The sequence below is a fragment of the Clavelina lepadiformis genome, chromosome 8 (genome assembly GCF_947623445.1).
Source record: "Clavelina lepadiformis chromosome 8, kaClaLepa1.1, whole genome shotgun sequence".
In the NCBI taxonomy this organism is placed as follows: Eukaryota; Metazoa; Chordata; class Ascidiacea; order Aplousobranchia; family Clavelinidae; genus Clavelina; species Clavelina lepadiformis.
The window spans coordinates 16,414,336-16,440,450 of record NC_135247.1 but is presented as its reverse complement, the minus strand read 5'-3'; the positions used below and the strand labels follow the sequence as shown (position 1 = coordinate 16,440,450).

The window sequence follows — 26,115 nt, the reverse complement described above, 5'->3', positions numbered from 1 at the left end:
TACTAGGCGTACTGTCTACAAGTACTTCTGCAAAATGTGTTAGTTTCCTCAAACTTCCTCCAGTACTATGCACAAACTTGTACTGAGTTTCTGTAAGGTCACTAGAATGAAATCCTGCTGCAGTTTGAAAAGAGGTTTTCTTTGAGAAGCCGACAACCCTCAAATTTTGCGATTTTCGGGATTTTGTTGTTAGACCAATCGGAGGCCAGCATGACTGGTGTTGTTTTTCAATGCGGGAAATATCCTACCAAATTGCTCGCTGAAAACTTCCAAGTCTCATGCTTAAGTTAACCTGAAATGTAGATGAAAACTGAGGAATTTTGACTTTCTCAGCCTAAAAGTTTAGTCTTGAGTTTAGTGAGCTATTGCAAGAGTTGTAGATATGTGATTTCATTGGGATTCTGTGAGATAATAACCTAAGGCATACTAAAATGTAAAATTTCAGGGAGACCCAGACGGAATTTTTCAAGTAATTGCGTTTTTAGTAATTCCACTCTATAAAACAAACAAGGAAATTAGTCCTTTTTAAAAGTGTTGTCGGCTCCTTTGAGGAAGGTGGTCGTCATTCTGTGATCAGTCGTTGTTCTACCACCAGAGTTCGACGCCTGAGCAGGAGCCGATCAGCGGATGGTGGCGTAGATGGTGCTGTCATCCAAAACCCGCAGACCATGTATTTCTTTGGGGCACAGTAAATGGGATAATCGGATATGTGACATGCTCTGCAGTTTGCTCCTCCACGCCACAGAGGTTGTCACTTCCTATATTTCGATGAGATTCGAGCGGAATCGAGTGCCGTCGGTTGATAGGCGGAAATGACGATGCTAAAATTGTGCGATATTTTTCTTTATTCTTAGGTTCAGCAGAAACATTCAGCTGAAGGTTGGCAACATTGGGTGGCAACACGCAGTATGCAGAGTTTGCAATCATAGTTACTTCAGAATTATCAGCTATCGTCATTTAAACAGTATTTGAAATTAGTTTTGAGATGAAATTCAATCGTTATGCAAACAAAATGCAGAAGTTGTTGCAAAAATATCCTCAAAAATCTTCAAAAAGAATAATAGATATCACAAAACAAAACAGAGAAAAGTGCAGATTAAAAAAGAGAACGTAACACTTCTCTGAAGGCCAGAATAGGATGTGATCGATCACATTTTGAACATGCAAACAACATTTTCTCGCAGAAAAAGACCTGTAGTGTCTAATATTGTGAGCAGTCGGCTCACTCAGAAAACAGGTATAGAGTTCGGCACTATATTAGAAACGATACAAATTTTAATACAGCAGTATGATAGGAACAGCAAAGGTTGTCATATAACCATCTCAGATCGCAGAACTTTTAGCTTGACGTAACGTAGCACAACCAGTCGTACGACTTTCGCGTATCGGGTTTCTCCGTCAAAAAGACTTCCATTTATGTCGTCATGCAACTGATGGCGACGGTTTTGCTGTTGGTAAAAAAATGTTCAGAGATAAATGATAAACGTATTCGATACTTTGAATGTGTTTGAACAAGAGTATGGGATCGAAGAAGTATATGTGGATTCTTCATCAACCGTACATGACTGTGCGTCCAATATAATTACAACAAATGAGAGAATTCTTACCATTGGTAAGTGACTTCCATTGTGGTTTTGCATACTCTCGTTACTTCTTTTCTTCATACAAACGGTGCCCAACCTCCGGAAGAAATGGCCGATAGATTGAAAGAACGCCTTGATCACCTTCCACTGAGGAATAATGTTCATTGGAGGGGGTCTATTGATCTCATTTCGGATGAACTTGAGCCAGAGTTGTGTGCTATGAAACGCAATCGGACAAGGTTAAGTTAACTCTCAAAAAACTATTCTCATTCCGGTTTTACTTCAAGAAACAATTAGATTAACAAAAACGCAGATTCAGCTAAATCCATTCATTATGCAACAGTACACAGAAATTTATATTAGCTAGTAAACAAATGTTATTAAATATCAGTCAAAAGTTTACACGGGTACGAAGAAAGGTTGAAGCTTATCAGTAAAGAATACAGTGTGATGTAAGAATTTAAAAATGGGTGAAAAACGCACTCCTCAATGAAGAATTATATAATATATAGAGAGAATTAAACTTGCATCAATAGATCTGAAACGAAACTTTCAAATAAACATAGCTATACTTTACCGGTGAAACTTCCATTCCCTTTCGGAATCATCATGAGTCTTCTGGAAACTGTTACTCATCATGGCAATAAGCATGTTAACAATAACAATGATAGCCCCAAAATGGTAAAGTCCGATAATAATACCACCAATCTGTGGGAAGAAGTAGCATGCTGAACAAACGGAAATCAAACCAGGAAATCGTTAACTTTTAGTGTTTATTAATGTTATAAAAACTACAGTGTTTATATTGAAGCACAAACTTTATTGCTCAAAACAAATCATGCCATAACCATTAGTGTCCAAAATGCAAAGCCAAACCAACCGCTGCAAACTTTCAACGTTTCCACGCACGCTAAGATTTACTTTGTCCAAACGCCATCTTTTGTAACTGGCTAATAATTTAATTAAGAACGATTGCAAACACGCGTTTAGATAGCACAATTAAGAACAATGTCAAATAAGAAAATTCAAATGACCGGAACCCGAGAATTTGTTGATTGTTATGCAAATGGTAAATTTTTGGTCTAGGACTATACTGCACTTACAATTGAAAACGTTTGGACAAATAAAAAATGTTGCAATGCTGCCGAATAAGATACAGTATATCATGCCAGTCACACACCATCATTTGAAAAATGTATTGATTGCCAAAATACAGCTTGATGATATAAAAATGCTTTCGGAAAAGCGATGACCTGATTTCAGTCGAAAATATGGCGTTACTTTCGATCACCGCAAGGTAGCGCAACAGAGCAAAAATAAAAACCGAAAACGCATCGACCGTGTTTGGAGTTGTTTAACATTTGGCAACCCACATTTATGAGAAAAATAAAACAAAATAAGGAAATTCGTGGTGAAAAAAACACCATTTAGATATCTGACATGCACAGCATGCATTTCTGAATACAATTCTATATGGGACGATATATGGAACAAAAACAATGTGTATTGCGAAGGTAAAACAAAAGGAAGAGTTAAAAGTCACATAGTTAACTTTTAACGGTCCTGTAATTTCGAAATGCAATGAACATAAAAGCGAATTGAAAAAGGTTGAAGAGGTCAAAGATCATGACAGAACAAAAAGCTAAAAAAACGACTCTCTTCCGTAACTAACCACTTCTTCCAGGTAATATTTTTCGGGGCAATTGTTGATAGTATACCATTCTCTTGGAGTACCGTAGCCAAATAGGGTCCAGAAAAGTCCAAGCAGCACCCAGAAAAACTGGGTTGGCTCTTGGGCCTCACCAGAAATCGCTAAAAATTTAATAAATGTTTATTTTTGGCTGTTTAAAAGATGTCTTGGTGATCGCGAATCAACGTCCTCATAAAAAGAAGTTTATAAACTCTGACAAAATACTGCAAAAGTAATGTTTTGTTTTTTGCTTGTCCACAAAAATGTAGCAGGATAAGCAAAAAAGCACGGCTAGCAACTTACAATTTCATTAGCATTAGCGATATTTCTGAAAGGGAAACGCTTGCACAAAGCACGACATATATACTCTTCCGAAATCGTATTCGTCGACAAAATACCACATAATCAAAACCATGCAAACGTATACAGTATATAACAAACATACCAACTACTGTACATATACCAGATACGAACACCTGCCGCCATCTACTGTATATAGGAATATTGTACTAAAGGAAAATATCGACAACGTCGACTGAAAGCAAGATTACGACGCGTATATCTAAGCACAAACTCATGCAAAACTGTTTCCTAACCGCTTCCTGAATTTCATAACTGTTGCTATCACAATTGATTGGATACCATTCTTGAGGCGAACCATAACCGAATAGAGTCCAGAACATTCCATTGAGACCAGAAAATAGTCCAGTCATTTGCAAGGATTTTTCGTCGCCTACATCTACACGACAATTAAGAACCAATAGACTTTGTGTAATTGTATCAAACTAATTCGTACATTTTCGTTCGACAAAAAAGGTCACAAAAGTACCTAAAGTACATTTAGTGGTGTTAGTAAGGTTTTTTATGCTAGTAGGTTTCGGTTTGGGTTGAGTTGTGCAAAAAGTGCTCAAGACGTTTGTTAGGATGAAGTGAGTAGGCCAGCCCAGGTTAGAATGCTGGACGCGTATAAAAGCGACCGAGTCTTCCAAAGCCATTCATTTGAACTGACCGTTTCTGTAACTTGATGGGGTTGTGGACAATTTTCAATCTTGTACCACAGCTGGGGGGTCCCGTAACCAAACAATGTCCAAAACAAACCAACAAGTGACGAAAAAAATGACGTCAGCTCGTAGGCTCTTTCGTCAGATTCTGTGAAGGAATGGCAGGAGTGAATACTTTCAAGACTATGCTGACGACAAGATGTTTAAGTAGAAATGACAAACGTATTCCGGGGAACAGAAATTATTCAAATTAGGGCAGCATAACAAAATATAAAATAAAGCATATCATATTAGCTCAATCATCTAACTACTACCACACCCACACAATTATGTTAATCATTATGGCAAAGAAGACTGCAAATATACGGAACTTGTCGAATAGTTGTTCAATTGACGGACAGAATATTATCAGGTTTCACTCTACCGTAATAGAAAAGGTTTTCACTACTTTCACAAGTCTCACTGACGAGACAGAAGCAAACGAATTGCCACATAACGTTATTTGGTTGAAGAAAGACTTAAACTATGGGCAAGAAAACTGCCAATTTTGGCAGCTTTAGCGGCGTAGCATTTTTTCACTCTTCATCACACGATACACTCCATAAAAAATTTTTAGTTATGATTTGCACACTTGATTAAAAAACTCTCGAAACCTTTAAAAAATCAAAGGACAAAAAACCATAGACTTTCACCCACGAACCATGGACACCACGGTGTTTTTTTCTGGGCAATTATCACTGAAAATCGACATTGACAGATCCCTGTAACCAAACATTGTCCAAAAAAGTCCGACCGCCGTTTGCTGTAAGCTTGTCAATTGCAATGAAGAGTCGTCCGAGCCTTTGTAATTTGTAAGTTTTTGTGATTTTCACGGAAGAGTTCAAATGTATTTCACTTACGTTTGAAAGACATGGCTATACGTTATTGATAAAACAGTTTTCACTTAAAAAGTTCTGTTACAAAACGGCTATATTTCCGAATATGTTGCGCAGAGCACATTTAGTAATGGTACAGTCTGTAGCTTACAGCTGTGTCGGTGAAAATGATTCCCATTGCCCTGGTGAAAAAATCGTTATATTAATAATACCACGTAATCTACAAAGAAACAAACTTACTTTTACAAGACACGCAAGGTGGTTTGGTGCTATTGGTACCATTAATTATCGGATCCCAAGACCAATAAGCTTCTGGTAAACTGTTGACCATGGGAATATCCTGAACACAAACAAAATTTAATAAAACAAACACCACACAGATCTTAGTTGGTAGGTTTGACGCAACAACCACCATAAACAACAGACAACATACGGTGTCGCAGAGGTTTGTAGCGTTGCACGAACAGTTTTTGTCCTTTCCGTAAGGGATGTAGAGCTCCGTAATGCCGCTCCCGAAGGCTAAGAAGACGATGCAAAAAATGATGGAAAATCGCAAGGCATCGTGGAGCATTAAATCAAGCGACACCTACGAAAAGATCGAAGTTCAAAAATCAAAGTTCACATATAAACAAGATGTGTCCGGTTATGTACTACGTCGTCTATATATGACGACAGTTTTAGAAAATTCTTAGAATATGAGAAATGTTGTTGGTTAAATTATAATTTGACTTATAGGTTTAAAAGTTTTCAAACTAACTTTCGTGCTGTCAAAAGTCAACACTAGAAAGTAACGTTTGTAAGCTTGTTCAAGCACATGACACAATATGTCAGATGTCTTCTCTGTTAAACATAACACGACCTGAAACTACCTCCTGCGGTTTACTAAACAAAAAAGGACCTTCTGGTTGTCGCCCTCAAATGTTAACGGTTGATGACACGAAGTACTAGGCAGCATACTTTATGTTTGGTTCATGTAAGTCGAAGCCGAGCAAGCGACCTCCGGGTAGAGAAGAAAATGACGTAATACTTTTGAAAATATGTCACGTTTTTCGCTCTGCACGCTTCACCACGTGACTCTATCGTAATAGCGCTCATAGCATACGCTTAATAATAATAAGCAGAGCAGTACCATCAAAACGGCAGCAGTACTCGAAGTACGGAAGGCGGCAGAAATCAACCAAGTTAATTTTTAACATATACAGTCTTAAAGATTCAGAAAATCAAACGTTGTATTGGTATTGGATAAGACCATAAAGGACTAGCTTCAAAGGCAACCGCACAGGCTAGTCATTATGTGTTCATTGAGTGGAAGTTTGTTGCGCTTAACCGTTATTTTAAAATGTTGTTGAATTACTGGTCTACAGTGCCTTTTTGCAAAACCAACAGCTGGCTAGTCATACGCTATGAAGAATTACACACTGAGGAATTATACTGTGTTTTTTTTCAATAATTTCAAAAGATTGGTAAATTGGTTACCGTTAGTCTCTGACCAAGCAAAAGCAAAGGAATAGCCTTCAGGTTTCGCACTGAAATATATTTTTAACTTAGGTTTGGTGCAGTTAAGGTCATCTATGTTCGTTAGCTTAGCGTATATAAGTTTTGGATTACAGGAAGTAGGATATAGCGCTTGGCGGTAAAGCAAAGTTTTAGTGATGGTAGTAGATGAAACCGACAGCAGCAGTGTACTGTAGAGGCTGTATTTACAGTAACGCTTCCAGCTGAACGATCCAGCACAGGCGCTCGGTAGTGATTTGATGCATCATGGGATATTAGTAACTTGACCCAAGCACCCATGTAGTGGTGTTTAAGGTTAAGGTTCGAGGCGTATTTAAGCTACATATTGATTCAAGCGGTTCGATTCCAAGCAATCGGCAACCAACCCAACAACTGTAACCAACGTCGATCAAAGATACCTCCTTAGGGTTACCGGGCAATGGTTTTTGTTTCCGACAAACGTCTCTGAGAGTAGTATCTTAAAGAAACATCAAGTACCGTTGCTTCGAATCTAACGTATTTGCAGCTTTGTATTTCAGACGTTTAATTAATTGAGTCTAGGAGTAAGCAAACCATAAAACTGACCGTCGCTTCGAATTTCGCAAGAAAGCGATAGATAAGTGCTAACTTGGTGTTTAGGGCCAGTGGCAATTTTTGCAAATGAATATGCTATGGCACGAACTAGCAGATGCTTACAAAGAGGCGATCTACGACAGAGCAGGTATGTGGATTGCGGATACGTTTTTCAAAATGTGAATGCTGATGACAGTTTTGTCTTTCTCCGTTTAACTGACATACGCGGTATTCGATAATTATGCTGGTGCTGTAAACACACAAGGCTCGTGACGGATATCCCCAGTATCATTTTCTAATACAAACGCGCTAAAAAGACGCAACCATAGCTTTTGGCAATCTTAGCGGTAATGCTTTCCTTTACAATCATACGACAGCGTGGCGATGACCGTATGTTAACGAAGAGTCAGTTTTAAGCTGTTATTTTGCAGATCAACGAACAGCTGGATGGCTTCTTGTTGAATCTCCTGTCTATCCGATTGCCATAGCATGTTGTTACGCATATATGAGCTTTAATGCAAGGTCTCTGACGGCCAAAATGCCAACGTACAACCTAAAGTCTTTCATAATTGCCTACAACGCGACAATGGTGGCTCTGTCTGTTTATATGACATACGAGGTATGGTTAATAGACGGTGTGCACTTACAACGATGTGTATTCATCGCTATTATTTAATACTAAGTCTTTTTGGAGGGTCCTTTAAAGTAAAACGTACTTGCTATTGTTTTTAATTGCTCGGTAATATGACACCTTACCCCATGTGCTACGTTAGAACATAGGACAACTTTAGAGAATCGTGCCACATTATAGGTACGTAAACAATTAAGATGCTTAATGTGTTTGGCACGAACTAAAACGTTTAACGAATTTTGAATATGCTGGTTGAAATATTACTGGCAGTCTTGATTTGGTTGCTAACGTATACAAAGCATCGGCGATAATTTAGTTCGACCAATACCTTATATTTGGCCAAGGCGTGTATACCAGCCCTGTACACACTGAGGTATACGAGAGTTTACTTAGAGTTTGTTCGGTTTCTTTTAACCACAATTCGTAATTCTTTTCAGTTCTTCATGACTGCCTACGTAGCCGGTTACAGCGTGACATGTCAACCAGTCATTTATGACAACTCTCCGACCTCGCTACGGGTAAGAGGCGTGGCAACTTAATGTGTTTACGAATGAGAGCGTTTGCTGTGCACTTTGTACGCACTGAGTTGTCGCTTGAGATTTTCTGTTTGCCGAATTATAGAATCATATACATGCTACAGTATATAGGCTTTACTGGTTGCCTGAATGATACAGAGGTTATAATTAAACGAATGTCTAATAATTTATTTGCAGTTTGAAAAGTGTTTGCTCTTTATCTTTATCGATTAAATTGTCGCGATTTAACAACGTCCAAAGTTATTTTTCAATTTGATCTAACTATCGTTTAATTGATTCCCCCTAGATGGCGAAAGTGTGCTGGCTATACTACTTCTCCAAGTACATCGAACTAATGGAGACGGCCGTGTTTGCCTTGCGCAAAAAATACAACCAGATTTCATTCCTTCATAGCTACCACCACACCAGTATGATTGGGATTTGGTGGCTCACAACTAAGTACCTACCCGGCGGTCAAGGTTAGTTTGAACAGATGTTATTTATCGCGAGTTCCTGTGCCAATGATCCTAATAAACAGTGTCGTACAGCTACAGGTTGACTATTTAAGATAAAGCTTTTCTGCAAATGATACCTTAAAATAATGTTACAGTACAGCAGTCGACTACACCATCGGGACATTTAGTTCGATATTCGACTTCCTATGTAAGGGATTGCCATTCATAGGAATTCACTTGTTACAGGTTACATATTTGGCGGAATCAATTCCTTTGTGCACGCCGTCATGTACACTTATTACGGGTTAAGCGCGGGTGGACCAAAAATGCAAAAATACTTATGGTGGAAGAAATACATAACGATGCTACAATTGGTAAGCGATAATTTCACATTTAATGGCACCTTAGTGGCATTCCACAAGATATCGCAAAGTGTAGTTTGGATGTTTGGAAGCGATTTCAAAAGCCGGGTCAAACCGTTAATATCAAAATTTAGTGACGTATAAGAGGCGCATTTAAGTCGTCATTGGCAAGGACTTATCTAATGACTGGCGCCAACAAAGAAACTGCTAACGTTTGAAAGTGACACGTGACATGCTTTTATTGTTACAGAGCCAGTTTGTGATTTTGTTCTTCTACTGCATACGAAGCATCGCCGTGGATTGCAAATATGCAAAATGGATGTGTTCCATGATGATAGGCTACGCTATCTCCCTTCTCGTACTCTTCCTGAACTTTTACATTAAGGCCTATTTAAATCGTGGAAGCAAGGCCAAGTCGGCGGCTAGCAATGGTGTAAGGAAGCAAATCAACGGAGGGTTGGCAAATGGCTACAGCCATCATCAAAACGGATCAGTGGCCAACGGTATCAAGAAGCAAGAATAAATATTCAAAATTTTAGTCACAAATGAGCATTTTGTTATTATTAGGCGATTTGACTTTGGTACATGATCTAGAAAAGGAAGTTAGAATTCCGTAATAAATTTTCTTTTTGATGATTCGGACTCGGGTTTATTTTGGAAGTTTAAAAGCTTTGTTTGATACGTTGAAACTCAGTAGCAATAATTGGGCAAGAAAACGCATGTACCGTTTCTACCCGGTACGTATTTAGTGCCCTTCGTCTATCGGAAGAGCTGATGTTATTAAACATTTAAATAGAGCTGTATATCTATTTCAACAATCGTTTTAAATGTACTGTTCGTCTTCATTTATGTTTTTCTTTCTCCTGCAGGTTGATCGCGTTATGTAATCACATATTTAAACCAAATAAACATATCAATTAGGCGTGATTGATGCAAAACAGACTTATTTGACTAAACATAACCTTCGGGTTTGCTGGGATGCATGCTTATGTGCTATGCTAAGGCAAGACAAAAAGAATAACGGACCAGGCAGAAAAAATTAGGAGAAGTGGTTCCCAAAGTTTTTGTTTTTATACCAGTCGTATGGTGTGTTATTGTACAGTAGAATTTTTATCTTCTGACTGAGAGAAATCTTTTCGCGAATTACAAACTACAAGCGATGATTCCTTGCCGCTTGAACCGGGTTACCGAGTTCGTCTGAGTGAAAAATTTCGATTGACAATATTTTTTTATGTGTGACGATTTTCAGGTATAGTCTTGCCGAAATGTGTAGCCTATTGTACACAAGGACCACTAAACAGGAACGACCTTCGTGTACGCTTTGTTCAAGGCATGACAACAGTGCAGCGCTGGGTATCGAACCCGGGTCACATTACTGCGAACCCAGCGCTTTCATCGCTCCACCACAGAGCCAACTAAACCAGAGGTCCCACAACCCGACGCCGGTGAGTTCAGTTTCTGACTTTCTGCAACCCGGGGTCCAAAAATTATGGAAACCCGTGGTATCAACGTAACCCTTTTGCTTTGCCAAAAATAATATTGCAAAATTTCTCGATTTTATGGTTATCTGACCAAACTAAAGCAGCCTCCACAATTATACACTAGTTACATTAGATTAGATCATACGACAAAGCAAAATGTACTATAGGTTGTAGCCTACTACGCAATCTGAAGTTTAAACCTCTCCGCCAATTCTTATAGCAAACGCTTCACGTTTATGTTTGGGAACCCCTGTGTTAGACCGACGCATATTTCCTCACCTGTAGGGGCCCAAATGTTCTCTCAGCTCGTAAAAGCTCCATGATTCTCATGTGAATAAGGATGTAGGATACCGCGATACATATATCTGAAAGGGGTAAAGGGTCCCACATCTCCGCATGCCAGTAACCGCTGCCTCGTCTCACATAGTCGTCATCTACAACAAATACATGATGTCACAATCGCTTGATCGTAAACAGGATCAATTTTGAATTTTGTTTCAGATGTTATGATGAAAATCTAAGAAATTTTTCGTTCAATGAGTCACGGCGCGTCATGTTTGTTTCACGTTTATAGATAACATTTGAATCAGCCTGTCGAGTTCTAACCCCTTAGGAAAGTTGAAAGCCGTTTATCTCTCTCGGTTTTTATATTTCTTTATTATTTCTCCAATTGACCCAGTTTTCGCCTAGTTCTTTAAACCGAATCATCCAATCGGATCTAATTACATCGATTCTCGTTCTTTTTCATCCAGCTTTGTGCATCGTTGAAACAGATCCGTTGTCGTCTTCTTCTGGAGCTTGTGCACAGCTTCATGTCTGACAATAGACCTCTATCACTGATGATGCATGCTCAGAATTTGCTCTTCTCTTTCTTCTTAAGGCGATGACAATTCCAGTGATACACCAACCGTGGCAATTAACTGTTACTTAACTTGCTCTTCCAGCTTGACGCTCTCCTCTAAGCTCTGACGTCAGGCAACCTAAGTTTCGCCAAGTTTCGCATCGACCAGCAGAAATTGCCATGTTGACGTAGCTGCTCATATACGTTTCTTTGCTGTGGTGTCGCCTTTGCAATTTCTTGAGACGTTCAAACATCTATTCACCATTTCCACCTTCAATTTCACCTTTATATCACATCACCTATCGTTTGTGCCCATTCCACCCGGATAGCTAACGCGTTTAACTCCCTTAATAGACTTCTTCTTCAGCTTCAACGTTCCCTGAAACTGATTTTTTTACAAGATTCTCGCCGTTTACTTGGAATTCGGCTGCAGGCCGAGATTGTTGTTATCTTGATGACTCGGATAAGAAGTAAACAAATTGAAGAAATTTACCAAAATGTCTCATATACTTTTTAACCCAAATTGTCTTGTCGTAACTGACAGCAAACTGCATGACGAATTCACCAAAATTGAGAATGCCGTAACATTTACGAATCGAAATGCCTTGCCTATGGTTATAAGCTGTAAAAGCAGTCGGGCTATCGTCATTGGGGAATGGGCCTTACATCATAGTACGGGAAGTGAAGCAGGTCCGCGATGGAAAAACGTTTAACACAGCACAAAAAGCCCAGTAAAATATGACTGATCTTCGTACTGTAACTGATTGGCGAAATTTTGACTGTGTGCCTTTGGAGGTTTCAAAATATATTCTTAAATTATTTAAACGCTTACACATGCAACGAGCTACTTGTAATCGCATGACAAAGGAACGAATATAAGGTGCGGCATAGTAGCATCGGTCCGCAGTGCTAGGTTTCTGAGAAAGTGAAATTTAAAGTCCTGTTGTAAATTGACAACGTTCTCGCAACTTTCTGTCGTCTGATTAAATATCTTATCAGAAGCTTCCCACTTACAGTTCAAAGGCTACCACTAAAACTTTTATGTGAACTGAAACATGAACTTACAAGTAATCTACATAGAACAGGCCGTTTAAGACAGCTTTAACAAGTTAGTGTATTTGGAATAAGTTGTATGGGGTCTTACCTTTTCGTGCAAAATGAATTATTCTTAAAATCATAAATGCCGTGTAAAGTAGAATCGTGGCCATATCGTTCCAGTTCCATATATCAGACATGTATTCACGCAAACCCTACAAGAATATTTCGTTTAATGATCTAAATACAGAAACAAGAAGAAAACATTAACATAAATTACAGAGTTCACGATTGGGCTATATCAAGCAGATTACCACTTACTAAAGGGTCAATTATACCATTCCCCTGATTTGTAATTCTACAGAAAAGATGTCTGCGAGGGAGACGAACTCCTAAGGGCCCCGGAAAACGAAGAGATATTAGGCTTATGCTGAGTTGCGTTTGAATTATTTATTGAGCCTTGTCGAGATAGGCGGAAACTCAGAAAATTCTTGTATATACCGTAAGTTGGGTAAAGCAAACATTCATTTATAGATTTTCCGGGTTTCTTGTTTGTTATATTTGCCGTTTACATGCAGCATCAATGCAACAAATGAAACTTGTTGTGTTTGTTTGCCAAAAAACAAAGATTTTTAGGATAAATTTTGTCCAAACTTTTAAGCTAACCTGATTCTTGATCTCTTTGACTTCTTGGATAAATTTTCCAACAATCCAGAAGTAGGCTGCTATCAGAAACGGTGATATCTGGAATACAAGTGGGATTTAAATGCTTTAGCCGAAAAATATAAGTCGAAAATATGCTGTACATCAAAGCCGACGTCAAAAGTAACCAAAATCAGAACTTGGTTCGTGGGTATAAGAGCTGTGTAACGAGCAGTGTTTAACAGATTCCGTGTCATGTGTGTCAGTCGTTATTTCCATAGACTTTAGTCAGTTCAGTGTTAAGTATACAATCAAAATTAGTTGCACAACACGTTGCAACTATCATATTATAGGTCAGGCAGTAAACTTCAGGAAAAAACCCAATGAGGTTACATCGTAAAAAATGAATCAAGCTTGGATAAACGCTACAGCCAAGGCATTTTGAAGCATGATCGTATGGCAGCACTGCTCATGTAATATAACGTACATGGTTAATATATTCAGTTAACATCGTGGAATGCAACATTTACGGTTAGCCTGAGCCCATATACACCAAACTAATAAAAGTAAACCAAACAAAAATGTCAAATGTCAACATAAATGTGTAACTTATTTTCTATACACGTCAGAACGCAACATAGGCAACGCCTTCTTGTCTATATACGGTGTCATGGGTTTAGGTCATTGTGGTTATTAACTCACCTCATCAAGTCCATTGAAGACGTCATATTGCATTAAGATTGTGTTGGACAAAAGCAAAAGAACAAACACGATTTCTGACAAAAGCCAGCACCAAAACTTCACAGTTGGATTCAACATGAGCCGACCGAAAGCGCTCTTGGGAGCCAGCAGGAAAGCGATGCTGAGAAACGGAAAGATACAACCAAGAAACGCCTGAAAAAAAAAACAAAATGTTGTGCAAAAGTCAATTTTAGTCTTGTAATTCTTAACGTTGTATAAGTTACGATGCGACCACACATGGAGAATATCTCTTTTAAAAGCCTAAAATGAATAATTTAGAGCGAACTTTTACCTGGAGTAGCGTCGCTTTGTAACCTTTCAAACCACGAAATAGACTTCCCTTTTGAATATAAATCAGAGCCAACTGAGCGTTGTCAGAAGTGACAAAATCCTTCATTTCGTATTTAACCGCCTGGAATAGTCATTTATAATTTAAATAACGGAAGTCTCTCAATTTACGTTTTGCCTCATATAGGTATGCCTAGATATGCACTACAACTGGGGTAAAAACTCTACCACTTTCAGTAAAGATATCCGACGTGCTAAGACTGAAAAAAGCAAACAACATATTACAGTAGCGGTAAGTTGTAAAATGTTAATACCTTTTCTATTGGTTTAAGATAATGTTTTGTTTTCTGCCGTTGCAAAGGTTCCAGGCTGTTTGCGTCATCAGCGTTAACAACTGCTAAAGAGCCCTCGTCGTCCTCCAGATCGTAACACATCAAGTCAGCCAACTCGTTTGCTGACCGGACTTCCTATACCACAACGACATTTTTATAATGTTCATAGGAGGCAAGAAGGTGACTTTTTAATGTTCAACACGTCGCCAGATGAGTTGTATGAAACGATTCGGGATTAATTTGGGGAAAGGTTGCAAAGGTCAACGAAATAGGTTAATCCGAGGTTAATAATTGCCTACAGTTATGGATGGAGGGATGTGAATTTGTTGTACCGACAGAGTATGTTAGAATTTTTAATCACATCCTTTTTTGCAGACATGGAATGTCATCGGCTGTTGTGTCATTGATGTATTACATAAAGCTTGCAACTTGCAGCAGGGTTAGATATGCTGCAGTTAATTAAGAATAAAGGGAAAATCTGAACGCATCAAACCTGCAAGAGATCCGTGGCAAACATTTCACATTGTTCTGCCATATGGAGATACGACTCGTCAACTTCTCTCTCGCGCGTTGCCAAGACATGGAGTTCCCCAAACAAGTCCATGGCGGCGTTCAGCGGGTCCCACGACATACCCTTTTCGCTTTGAAGGACACAAAAACTTGTAAATATCGAACGGTAACGGAAAAGCGTAAAAGCGCTAAAACTAAGGACACTGAAAAATCATTAGAAATGGGGATCTATAAAAAGATTACAATCGTTGCCAGTATCCAGTGACCTGTTCGTCAAATGTTTTGCAAGTTTCATAACAAACCGAAATTTTCTGTCAATCAGTTTCTTTACATTGTGTATAGACCAGGTTAAAAAGTTTAACTTACTTGAACATGAGAAGCATAAATGCAGGGCTGGCTCTGGCTCGATAGTGCAGGAGTCTCTCCATCACTGCATCCCACGAAAATGGATCGAATCCCTCATCCAGAAGAAGCTCGTTGTCACTGAATGTCAATCGATGAGAGTAGCTGAAAACAAAGAATTAAATAAATTATTTCTCTCTCTCTCTCTCTCTCTCTCTCTCTCTCTCTCTCTCTCTCCTTCTTTCTGTCTTTCTCTCTCTGAATCTCATTGTCTGTTCTTTTCTTTAGTTAAAACTAGTGTATTCAATATTCAGATTTTCCTACTTGTAGAGCATAGATAGAATCCTGTAGTTGTTGCGATGTGCGGCCAACATAAAAGGCGTTAAGCCGGGCTCGAAGGGTGACGTAGTTCCTGGAGCAACTTGTAGTGATGTCTGAGGGTCTTTTTCCAACAAAAGTTCAATCGCTTCAACAAATTCGCATTGAATAGCATAAAAAAGTGCATCTCCAAGCTTCAAGCCGTCTGAAAGTTATTATAAAATTTCGGGTTGAAGATCAATACTCTGATTCTCTGTTTGGCAAAATAAGGTTACGTTTGGTCTATTGTCAAATGCCCCCAAGCATTTACTTTTAGTCAACCTTGTTAAAATTCTATTTTTTTCACCTATATTTAGACATTTTAATCCATAACGTTGTGGGTGGTGGTTTAGCACAGGATTGGCAAGAGAAAAACTCTCAATTAATTGTGAGCCAAACGAACACGCCAAATTTCAATAGCAAAGGATTTTAATGTAATAGTTGTTTCACCTAAACGCCAGATAAAAAATGAAACCAGACATTTCCGCCTACAGCAAGTCGTGACATTATATAGTATAGTTCCATTAATCGTTCCCGCGTTTAAAGCATCACAGTCACACGGTCATAATCTTTATCAAGCAGCAAATTTTCACATAATTGCTGGCTAGCTATCAAGCAAAATTTCCGTTTGATGTTCCTAACAGCTCCTGCTGCGTAAAACTGATCGTATAAGATGACATAAATCAATAAAACTTACGTATCTCGTCACTGAGAAGAAACTGAATGATCTCCAAATGATGATTCAAAGTGGCCAAGCTCAAAGCTGTACGGTCGAGAGAGTCGACGCAATTTACGTCGAGATGAAATAAGTAGTAGGTTTGTTGTTCGAACATCTCCTTCAGACCTTCCAAGTTACCCTCGGCGGAATACTGAAGAAGCTGCAGCTCGTGCTTGTTCAATTCACCTGCAACCGAGCGTAAGTTGTTTAGAAGGTTTTGTGTGCGCTTTCCTTTGTTGTCGTGGGTTTGGCAAGCACTGTTTAAAATACTTTTTAAAAACAAGAACACACACATTGACATGTGCACGCATGTTAGGAGAGACGATAAAACGTCGAAACACAGCTTTTTAAAATTACAAAAAACTTTTTCCAATTTCCAGCTTAGGTTTTAGTGACATTGTGTGTCTAGAAGTTAGCAAGAAAATCTGCGGCTGTACCTTGCGTGTGGTGCATTCTAAAGCTTTCCACTTTGTGCATTTTATGCATTTTTATAATATTTTTATCACACAAGGTATCCTAAAATCCACTTTACCATGCCATAACCACCTTTGCCATAACTGCACCCACACTACGCCTTATTCTGCAGCATTATGAAAATGATTTGTATAACAGAAGGTTGTCAGTGGCAGAATTTGCTCTTCAAGAAATGAAGACAACTTCCTCAGTAAGACGAGTAATAACTGTGGCGAAAGGTTGTGCAGTTACAGCTTACAATTTAGTTTAAGGTCGTTGAAAAACAAACCTAAATACGTTTGCTGACAACGTCTGCGTCCATCATCCGGCTTTCAAAATGTATCGATATTTAAACCATGACTTTAGACTTAAAACTCCTACCTGTTAATTTGCCATCAGTTACTAAAAGGATCATGTCACTGCATCAAAGCTGTCATACAAAATTTATTTGAATAGGAAAGTGGACGAGAAATGAAAAATAAGTTATGTATAATTGTACGGTACATACGGTGCACCTATAATCAAGCCTGTCTTAAAACAAGCTAAGCAATATATCTTTCTTATTCACGCACATTTCAATTTTTCATTCACCCCACTATCATTGGTGACATAGTCCACCAGGTACTTCTCAGCGCCAATAAACTATTATTATGCACTCGCGCCGTTCAAGCGTGAAGTCCTTAGCGAACTTTGATGTCAAACTTTGGAGGGACAAATGAACATCACAATGTTTTTTGTCAACTGCGTGAGGTCTGTGATAAAACATACTTGGATATACTGTATGAACGACATATTACAAGCTTAGTTTATGACAAACTTTAGTTCAGTAGGTAAGTTATCAAACGCCCTTTCAAGATAGACAAGCTGGTATAGATATTACTTAACGACGGCTTCTGGTAGACAGTTTTGGGTTAAATGAGGGCTATAAGAAAAATTTTTATGCGGCCTATAGCTACTGCACATTATTATGGATATTGCGTGGAGGCAAGATGCGTTGTTAGGTTGTGCATCGACGGATGACCGGAAGTTTAACATATACCGTCAGTCACTGATTATATAGAGTAGACGATAGGCTTATGCAAGGCTGTCATGCCTGTCATATCTGTTGGGACCAACATGTAAATAGCGCATCCATCTCCCATTTTTAACAATTTCCGTGGGATTATGTAATTGGATGACGACTTTCTGACGTAAGTGTTAGTTTTTAGCGGATGTGTTGGCCATTCACTCACTACGGGTGACATTCAAATTCTTTCCAATGTTCGCGTACGAAGAGACAACACCGACAGAATAATAATGATTTTACTGGAATTATTTTGCATTTCACTTTACCAGAATTATTTCAATGAATCCGGCTTGGCAGGCTTACGTCGTAGGTGAACAATTTTAAGGAATTAAATACGGTGGGTTTTTAACTTTGATTAGTATGAATAAAACTTTTAACTTACATGATTTTTTCTTAATATACTGAGCGTTTACCAGAAATGAAAAATAAAACTTTCCGCACACGTTGCGTGGAGCAGCCGGCAATTTGTAACAGAAAATAAACAGCTGAAACAATATTCTTCTAATGTAATGTAAACCTCACCAATAAGCAGACTTTTCTTTGTTAGAAAACGTTACTAATAAATCCGTAAATATGACCCAAAAGTAGTTGACAAAGTGAATGCAGCGTAGTATAGCTGTGGAAACTGACAGATCACAAAACGTAATACAGCCGGTTCTAATGATAATAATCTACATCAATCTACTTCATCTACTACACCTACTACAATCTAATCTACATCAACGTGCCCAAACAAAAGAAAGGATAAATAACTACAAGAAAAAGATTATAAGCTTTCCCTTACCGCAACCATGACTACTAATCATCCATGGCAAGTTTATGTTCACTCTCCTCGCCAAGGATGCTGGCAACGATCTATATTAAAGGTTGCAATTACAGTATTACAAATCGACATTAAACAACCTAAGCATATTTCAACGTAAATTTATTTGAATAGTTGTTTCAAGGTAAATTTCCCGACTAATGGTGGTAAATAGTTGTTTTCGCAAAGTCCAATTTAGATTTAAAGGTATTCGATGTTTTCATACATTTCGTTACAACAACCAAAAAAATGAGATGAAGTCGCTTAGGTTATACACCAGTTCACAGTTTTGCAAAGAGTAAAAAACCTAGGGCTATTGGATAACTGTAATTACCCTTCCTGTTTGTCGTCGATAGACTTTTTTGACATTATTCTAGTTACACTTTCTATCTTAGTTCGAGCTCGTCCAATCTTCCTTGATAGAGCTGTAGTTGAACTGGGTCTGTTTGAACTTGAACCCACGTCGTTATAATCCAGGTTGAAGTTTATGTTACTACTCGACACAGTGTCGTTTTCCTCTGCAAAAAAAAGAAATTGTTTTACGTTTAGAAGCAATTGAAATGATTTATAAATCCTGTATTTTGAACAAATCAAGCTTATGGCAGTTGTGAAGATAATTTCATTGAACAATTGACAAAATGGAGCATTTTAAATTAACAGATATCCATATAATAGCCTATATTGTACAGTTGAAGACAAACTGGACCATTTTTACATGCGTGTAAAAGTATTTTTCGTTTAAATTCGGTTAAATGTGGTCCCGATTACCCAAACGAGCTAAAGTGACGTGACGTTTTCACTAGTTATAGGAAAATGATATCAAACTTACCAGTATCAGGGAAGTCTAGACTTCCGCTGTGATGTTGACGCAATACGGACAGCGTAGAAATACACGGTAAACTATTTCTTTTTAAAGATTCCCGCTCTGCAAATAAATTGATTAGAAAAACTTACAAAGTTACGTCATGTACCTCCATTGCCTTTCATCTTGTGAGACGTTACGCACCAGTGCATATAGAAACATTTAATGCGGTTGACAAAGATCGTGCGGGTAAAATCGCGTGTCTTAATTTTGAGGAGTCTAAAATTTTTGTTTATTAAAATTTAAGTTTTACTTTAAGTTACAAGGCTGCCAAGCGTGCTGTGATTTTGCTTCCGTACAGTTCGAAGTTGGGTTAGACCAGGGTCACCCTCACGCTTGTGAACAAAACTCAGACGGTTTGTGCGAATTGAAACTTTGTCGGTGTTTTTAAAAACTTAATCATTAAAGAAACACGCAGTTTGCTATTTAGCCTACCACATTCACGCATTACTTGAGGTGAAGTGTAAAGACGAGGTTATACAATTTGCTTTGTAAAATAGTTAATATCGAAGAGGTATATGCGAAGAAATTCCATGAAACAGTAAACAAATGACCAAAATTCCCGCCTGACGCCAAAAACAGGGAAGGATTAATTGCACACCTGCTTGATGATGTGAAAATGATTCACGGCCTAGCCTGTACGTGCGTATCTGATTTTCGTCAAAGCAAAAGTGCATACCGTCTTCTTAGACTGGGAACCACTGACTTATCACAAACACACCCGCATAGACAAAACCTTGAGGTAATGATTACGGTTTTTTAACATTATGCGTTGGGTTGTTTGCTATTTGCAAAAACGTTTCTTCGCTCAAAGGCCTATTCCCGAAGCTAAACATACAACAGCAGAAAGTTTATAAAATGACCTCACTAACAGGCTTACAAAATTACTTTGTCCAAATGCACCTAAAGTGTGGCCTAGTAGGCTGATTAATGGCACTAATGCGCATAATTACAACCCTCATCGAAAGGTCAACTTCACAACAATGAACGGTCATAGAGTTTATTCTATTTTAATACCGCACTAGCAGTTAAAACGTGAAATTCATCATTCTAGTATGTGCGACAAAACACAACGACATATCCTACAACATGCGTGTTTTAAAAAGCGTTTTTCTAAAGCTTTTTGCTTGAATAATTGCTAACTTATCCGGTACCCTGCCTCTGCAGTACCCTCACACCAAGCACATAGCCTACACTTCAAATATGCCGACAGGCACCGGTGAAATATTTTTCAGTGACATTAGCAAATGAGCTTCGTGGACTAAGTGCTCGCCACTAAATTTTCGCGACCTTTGTGAACTGGCAAGCAAAATCCATTTCAAAACAAACTTCGCTCACATAGGCTAAATGAAGTTACACAACGAATTTAGCAAAACACTTGTACCAACATATAACTGAAAACACTTTCAACTATTTGCTTCCTGATACTTAAGTGGCAGGAGGTTTTAGCTTTGCTCTTTCCAGCGGTAAAAGTTTTCATCCCTTGTACGAACAGCTGTTTGACTAAGACTACCCTTTAAAAAATTTGGCATATTTATCAGCAAACCCGTCCTTATTATACTATGTATAGCAAACCATAAGTTATTTGGCTAACTCCTGGACAAATTAAATCATGATATTAAGTCACAAATGGTTGCTGTAGCTTACAGTTCAACTCATCGTACACCTAAAAAATATCTGGATGTTCGATTTTGAAGAGAAGCGTAGAAGACCACAAAGTAAATGAACTTGTGAAATTCTTTTAGACAACCTACATCTCACAATCCGTTTTTTCAAGCAAATACACCGACTTGCAAAAACTAAAATATACAAACGGTGACACAAACTATTGTCAGTATATAATCATCGCTTACATGCTAGTCGACGTGTTGCTTTCTCACAAAGTGTTGATTTCTCGCTGCAAAGCCGAATAGTTAGCTCACGCATTTTAGCAACCGCAGTAAATTGGATGACGCAAGCAAATACGTAATCACAAACGACTTTCCCATGGAAAGCGAAAAGGTTCAGTTTTACCTAAACTACTGCGCTAATTCTGACTGATGTTTTACTATAGCTAAGTTTTAGTTTGTTTTAATCTTCCCAAACCTTTGCGTAAGAGGTTTAAAATTCTGCTAAAGATGCTCTATAAAATGTATAAACAATTTTTTTTTTCGGAAAAATACCAACATCCGTTAACCGTACCTTGACGAATAGCACGACTGATAGGGCTATCTGTAGGTCGCCTTCTTGTTCCGAACAGCGCACAAGCAACACTGTTGCGTCGACTAGGTTGCACGCGTTTCACTCTTGCTCCCGGATCAAACCCTGTTGGAGAAGTAGGTTTCGAGTCCTTCACGCTAAATCCGGGCAAAGTAATAAACGTAGGAAGTTGAAAGGCGGATTTTATTGAAGCCTGAAACATTAAAAAGAAACACATAAAGTAGTTTGGTATTCGTGCATAAAAGGAGTAATAAATTTCCACTCTCTTTTATACCGCACGATACTTCCCAGACGATTCGAATTCCCGTACGATTGTAATACCAATTAATTATCCAATTTGAGCGTAAACTGTCAATGAAACCTAATATGGGGGCTTCAACAAGTTACTTCGCTATTAACAACCAATTAAATACACCACAAATCACAAGGCTTGAATGACACAAGGCTTTTTCATACATTGAGACAGTAAATGAATTCTACACAAATGCTGCTGAGATACATCTGCTTGAATGAAAATATACCTGAAGATTTCGTAAGCTTCATTTCAAGGGGCTTTAGGCATATGCAAACGGTAATTTATGAATATTTTATAGTCCAAAACGACGGTGTTTGAATAGACCCCGAAATTTATTTGGAATTCATCATTTTTAAATAGCTTGTGCTTTTGTTCGCCTAAGACTGTGTAGTCCCGCTCATATATCCTTTTCCCTGACCTATAATATTTATAGTAAATCTATAGGTGCATGAGGCATTCTGTGGATTTGAGCTATTTGAACCTAACAATTGCTTGTTACACAACAAACAAAACTTATCAATCGCCTCACTAATTCCATCTAAAACTGTATCAGCTTTTAAAATAGCAAAATATTTTCTATTTAGAAAACAAACTTAAACCAATACTATGTTTCACGCATGGTCGATGAACAACTTTTCGTCAGTCACCGAAAATCAAAAAATTAAACAAAAGCCAAAAACTGAAAGGGTGAAAACAACGCGCATTAACCGATATTATAACACGTCTAAAAGGAACAGTGACCCGGATAAAATGCGAACGGTCATTTACTATCATAACACAGGGTGACACTTCCTTTTAGCAAAAATATATGGAGGTGGATATTTCCCCGTAATTAGATATTCGTTTGTGAAAGACAGGCGTTTATAGGTTCGTGTAAAAGACGTTGTATAAGCTGATTTTCTTTACTAATACAGAACAAAAATAAGTTGTGACTAAATTTAGATTAGAAGATAGACTTGGGTTAAGTTTAGGTTATGCGATAACTTTTACGTATGGATAAAGAAAGAAATGAGAAAAAGTGCATTGCAGAAAAAGTTTGGTTTTGTTATGTAAAATACAGTGACAGCCATAGTACCCACAAGATCGCATCATCAACGTTCTAAAATATAACGTATAATATGTTGTCTTTACAACTAATATCACGTAAGAAGACAGCAGATTATCTCATGCCATGCTGTCATGTATCGGTTAAAGATCGCCGTCTTACATATAGGCCTAAGAGGATTTCAGCTTTTGTTATTCATGTCCTACTCTTCCTGTCTAAATTACTTTGAGAGCTCACTGAAATATAGCAAACTTTACTGTTCTAATAAAGTGGAATAACTGGCAGTTTAGGCTTACACCTTCATTATTTCAACCCTGTACTTCATGAACGTCCGTCATGTTTTACCACTAAATATCCCTTGCTGCGTACCTTAAGTCGTCACAGAAACAGCAAAATTGTAAAACTTACTTACGAAGTAATATATTTCATTTCCATATAAAGAAGAATCCATTTAAAAAATATCAGAAATTACCTCCTTCAATCCACCGAATGGGACTCTTTTGGGCTTTGATTGTTCCTTAGGCATAATAAATCAGCTAGTCACGTACGCTTTCTGTAACCTAAATTCAAACTAAAATACTTGCTCTGCCAAAAATTCTTCTGTCGTTTTACTTCAACGTGATCCGCACTGCGAGCGCATAATGTTAGTCTTTCATCCTTCTAAAACAACTGGCCGGGCTAAGCAAATTCACGGTCACGGTTTGGCGGAAAAAACAGCAGATCGACTAGATTTAAAGCATAAATACTCTACAATTTACTTTTTACTTACTTTGGTTTATTCTTATTTATTGTTGAAAATCACACATTCTTCGTCGATGTTAAGAAGCTAATTATCATAAAAAATAATGACTATAAAAACATGATAGCGAAAATACCGTGATAAAGGGCGATAAATTGGCTTCGTTTAAGATCTTTTTCCAAAATTATTGTGGGGTTTATTTTCAGGTTTAAATGGCGAACCAATGACCGAGAATCGCAAGCAATGTTTATAGATTCTAGCTGATAGGAAACAAACAAAAAAAACAGCTGATGGGCAATGAAAGTTTGTAAAAGACGCAGTAAACTAACTCGAACTGTTTGTGTTTATTTATATCCTGATGCTCTTTCTTTCTTTCCACAATCACTACAACTGACAAAAGCTTCAATAAGTGAGTTACGAGTTCAGCTCAAAACAAACTTCAAAAAGAGACATTACCGTATAATTGCAATAAATATTAAGCTCGTCATTCGTCTCCAATCAATTTATCAATAGAATAGAAAAGCTTTCTGTATACTTTGGTCAAAAAGTGAGGTTTTGAATTATGTATACTGTTTGCACCAAAATTCAACCCATAAATATTAATGTAATTTCCGCCCTATTATTTGCCTTCGGTAAACCTTTGAAATTGAGAGGCAAGTGTTAAAACAAGTTGGCTCTGAGTCAACGAAGAGTAGGCCTATGCCAGTCAAAAGTTTTTGAGTAACTTGGGATTTTTCAACTTTAAGAGTTAATGCCAAAAATGACATTTTCATCGGTGACATTTCTCTGCTGAAAATGAATATCAACTGCAACTAATCGCCTATATGCAACGTCATCTTCCACCTAAAAGGTTTTGCCACGCTATAACTACTGCCGTATTTTGTTCAAATGCCACATTTTAAAGCCTGTTGAATTCATATGGTGACGTCATTATTGCCACGAACGTTGTCATAATTATCAAAACATTTGTGACATATTTTCGACAAAACAGCTTAACCACTTGCCTACATATCATTGAAACGTTCCTACTTTGGTGCAGGCCTACTTACCGGTACTGAGAACCATTCTTTGAGTTAAGGTCAACGTGTTTTTGGAGTGGACTTACCCTCACATTAAAAGCACAAAGTTTTAACAAGAAAGATATGATCACACCTTGACACAGGGCTACGGTTTCCAATGCCCGAGTCACTGCAAGCGTGAAGCGGTTAGGGCAGCAACAACACAGTGTTACGACAATGTGCTTTGTTTCCGAATAAAGGGTTACGTTTTTCTCATATTTAGTACATAACATTAGCTGGAACCAGAAAGGGTTTCTTTAACGTTCTTTTCTTGACTTAACATTAACAGTTGGCATTAACAGACAAGTTCTTTTTCGGGAAAATAACTTGCTGGTACGCAAACTCTTAACATTTAAATAAATGGAAAAATTACTGCACGAGTGATCGCTGACCATTTGTTTGGAATTGTTATAACTCTTTGTCAGCATTCTGCAAAACTTTAATTTACAAAATCCTTACGTTAGGTAGCGCGATTCAATTGTAGGATTTGTCATATAACTATTTGCCGTAGTAGTGTAAAGTAATTACTCCTATACACGTTTTTACTTGAATAGCTGAAACGTTATTACAGGATTGTGCACGTTGCACATATGTTACGCTTGGATGGACGACATGCCGTTGAAAAAAATAAAAAAGCTATAGCTTACCGCTTAAACGTTATAGGTACGTAGAATGAAAACAAATGGAAGACAATAGAAAACAAAATTATCGTGCAGACGTTTATGGTCATTGCTGGACTGATGCTGTAGCATTAACCGAGACGTCTTTATAATAAATTGGCCTACAGCTTTTATTATTGTTTCGGCTTTAGATTACAGCAATAGCAGTTTTTACTGAGCACATGGTAAAAGTTTCTTGTGACGTCACTAACGGCAGGGTGACGGGTCGTATTGAGTTGTTGCACGTTGTGCAGCAGCTTGCTTTTTTCAAGTAGAACCCTGCTGTTCTTTAGGCCTTCTGCTCAGTAAGACAATAATTGATAGGCTGCTATTGGTGATGTGTAGTAATGCAAGGTATCTTTTATTTTTCGCATTGACGGTGCGTAACGAAAAGTATGCGGTGTTGACCTTCTATTGCATTAAATTGTTGATCAGCAAACTGTAAATTTATTATATTAGTTATTTTTCGTC

At 37.9% G+C, this 26,115-nt stretch overlaps 2 protein-coding genes across 8 annotated transcripts; one reads left to right on the top strand and one right to left on the bottom strand.

Annotated features, from left to right (window-relative positions):
• Positions 1 to 1,238: 1,238 nt before the first annotated feature.
• LOC143468676 (short transient receptor potential channel 5-like) lies at positions 1,239 to 23,865 on the bottom strand. 7 transcript variants are annotated; one of them, XM_076966014.1, is made up of 21 exons: positions 23,661 to 23,862; positions 21,831 to 22,041; positions 19,617 to 19,712; positions 19,122 to 19,305; positions 18,770 to 18,840; positions 16,446 to 16,652; positions 15,716 to 15,914; positions 15,416 to 15,556; positions 15,033 to 15,180; positions 14,522 to 14,674; positions 14,212 to 14,331; positions 13,881 to 14,072; positions 13,203 to 13,280; positions 12,646 to 12,751; positions 10,940 to 11,094; positions 5,583 to 5,735; positions 5,390 to 5,489; positions 4,975 to 5,114; positions 2,161 to 2,291; positions 1,608 to 1,800; positions 1,239 to 1,448 (listed from the first exon to the last, which is right to left on the bottom strand). In XM_076966014.1, exons 1-21 carry the CDS (start codon positions 23,712 to 23,714, stop codon positions 1,311 to 1,313), a joined length of 2,970 nt encoding a protein of 989 aa, XP_076822129.1. In that variant the 5' UTR covers positions 23,715 to 23,862; the 3' UTR covers positions 1,239 to 1,310. The 7 variants fall into 7 exon arrangements, with proteins under 7 accessions (XP_076822129.1, XP_076822128.1, XP_076822126.1 ...); XM_076966013.1 differs by lacking the exon at positions 4,975 to 5,114 and adding an exon at positions 4,283 to 4,422; XM_076966011.1 differs by lacking the exon at positions 4,975 to 5,114 and adding an exon at positions 3,870 to 4,012.
• On the top strand, positions 7,151 to 10,106 carry LOC143468678 (very long chain fatty acid elongase 7-like). The gene is made up of 6 exons (XM_076966018.1): positions 7,151 to 7,364; positions 7,648 to 7,835; positions 8,285 to 8,365; positions 8,670 to 8,841; positions 9,064 to 9,191; positions 9,430 to 10,106. The coding sequence occupies exons 1-6, from the start codon at positions 7,304 to 7,306 to the stop codon at positions 9,700 to 9,702; spliced, it is 903 nt and encodes a 300-aa protein (XP_076822133.1). The 5' UTR covers positions 7,151 to 7,303; the 3' UTR covers positions 9,703 to 10,106.
• Positions 23,866 to 26,115: the final 2,250 nt, after the last annotated feature.

Excerpts from the sequence above, each read along its gene's own strand:
- LOC143468678 (XM_076966018.1), top strand. The coding sequence starts at position 7,304 with ATGAATATGCTATGGCACGAACTAGCAGATGCTTACAAAGAGGCGATC. Across the intron at positions 7,365-7,647 it reads GGCGATCTACGACAGAGCAG|ATCAACGAACAGCTGGATGG; the intron begins GTATGTGGATTG and ends GTTATTTTGCAG. Across the intron at positions 7,836-8,284 it reads CTGTTTATATGACATACGAG|TTCTTCATGACTGCCTACGT; the intron begins GTATGGTTAATA and ends AATTCTTTTCAG.
- LOC143468676 (XM_076966011.1), bottom strand. The coding sequence starts at position 23,714 with ATGCCTAAGGAACAATCAAAGCCCAAAAGAGTCCCATTCGGTGGATTG. Across the intron at positions 19,713-21,830 it reads CAGTCGTGCTATTCGTCAAG|AGCGGGAATCTTTAAAAAGA; the intron begins GTACGGTTAACG and ends ATTTATTTGCAG. Across the intron at positions 19,306-19,616 it reads TCTAGACTTCCCTGATACTG|AGGAAAACGACACTGTGTCG; the intron begins GTAAGTTTGATA and ends TTTTTTTTGCAG.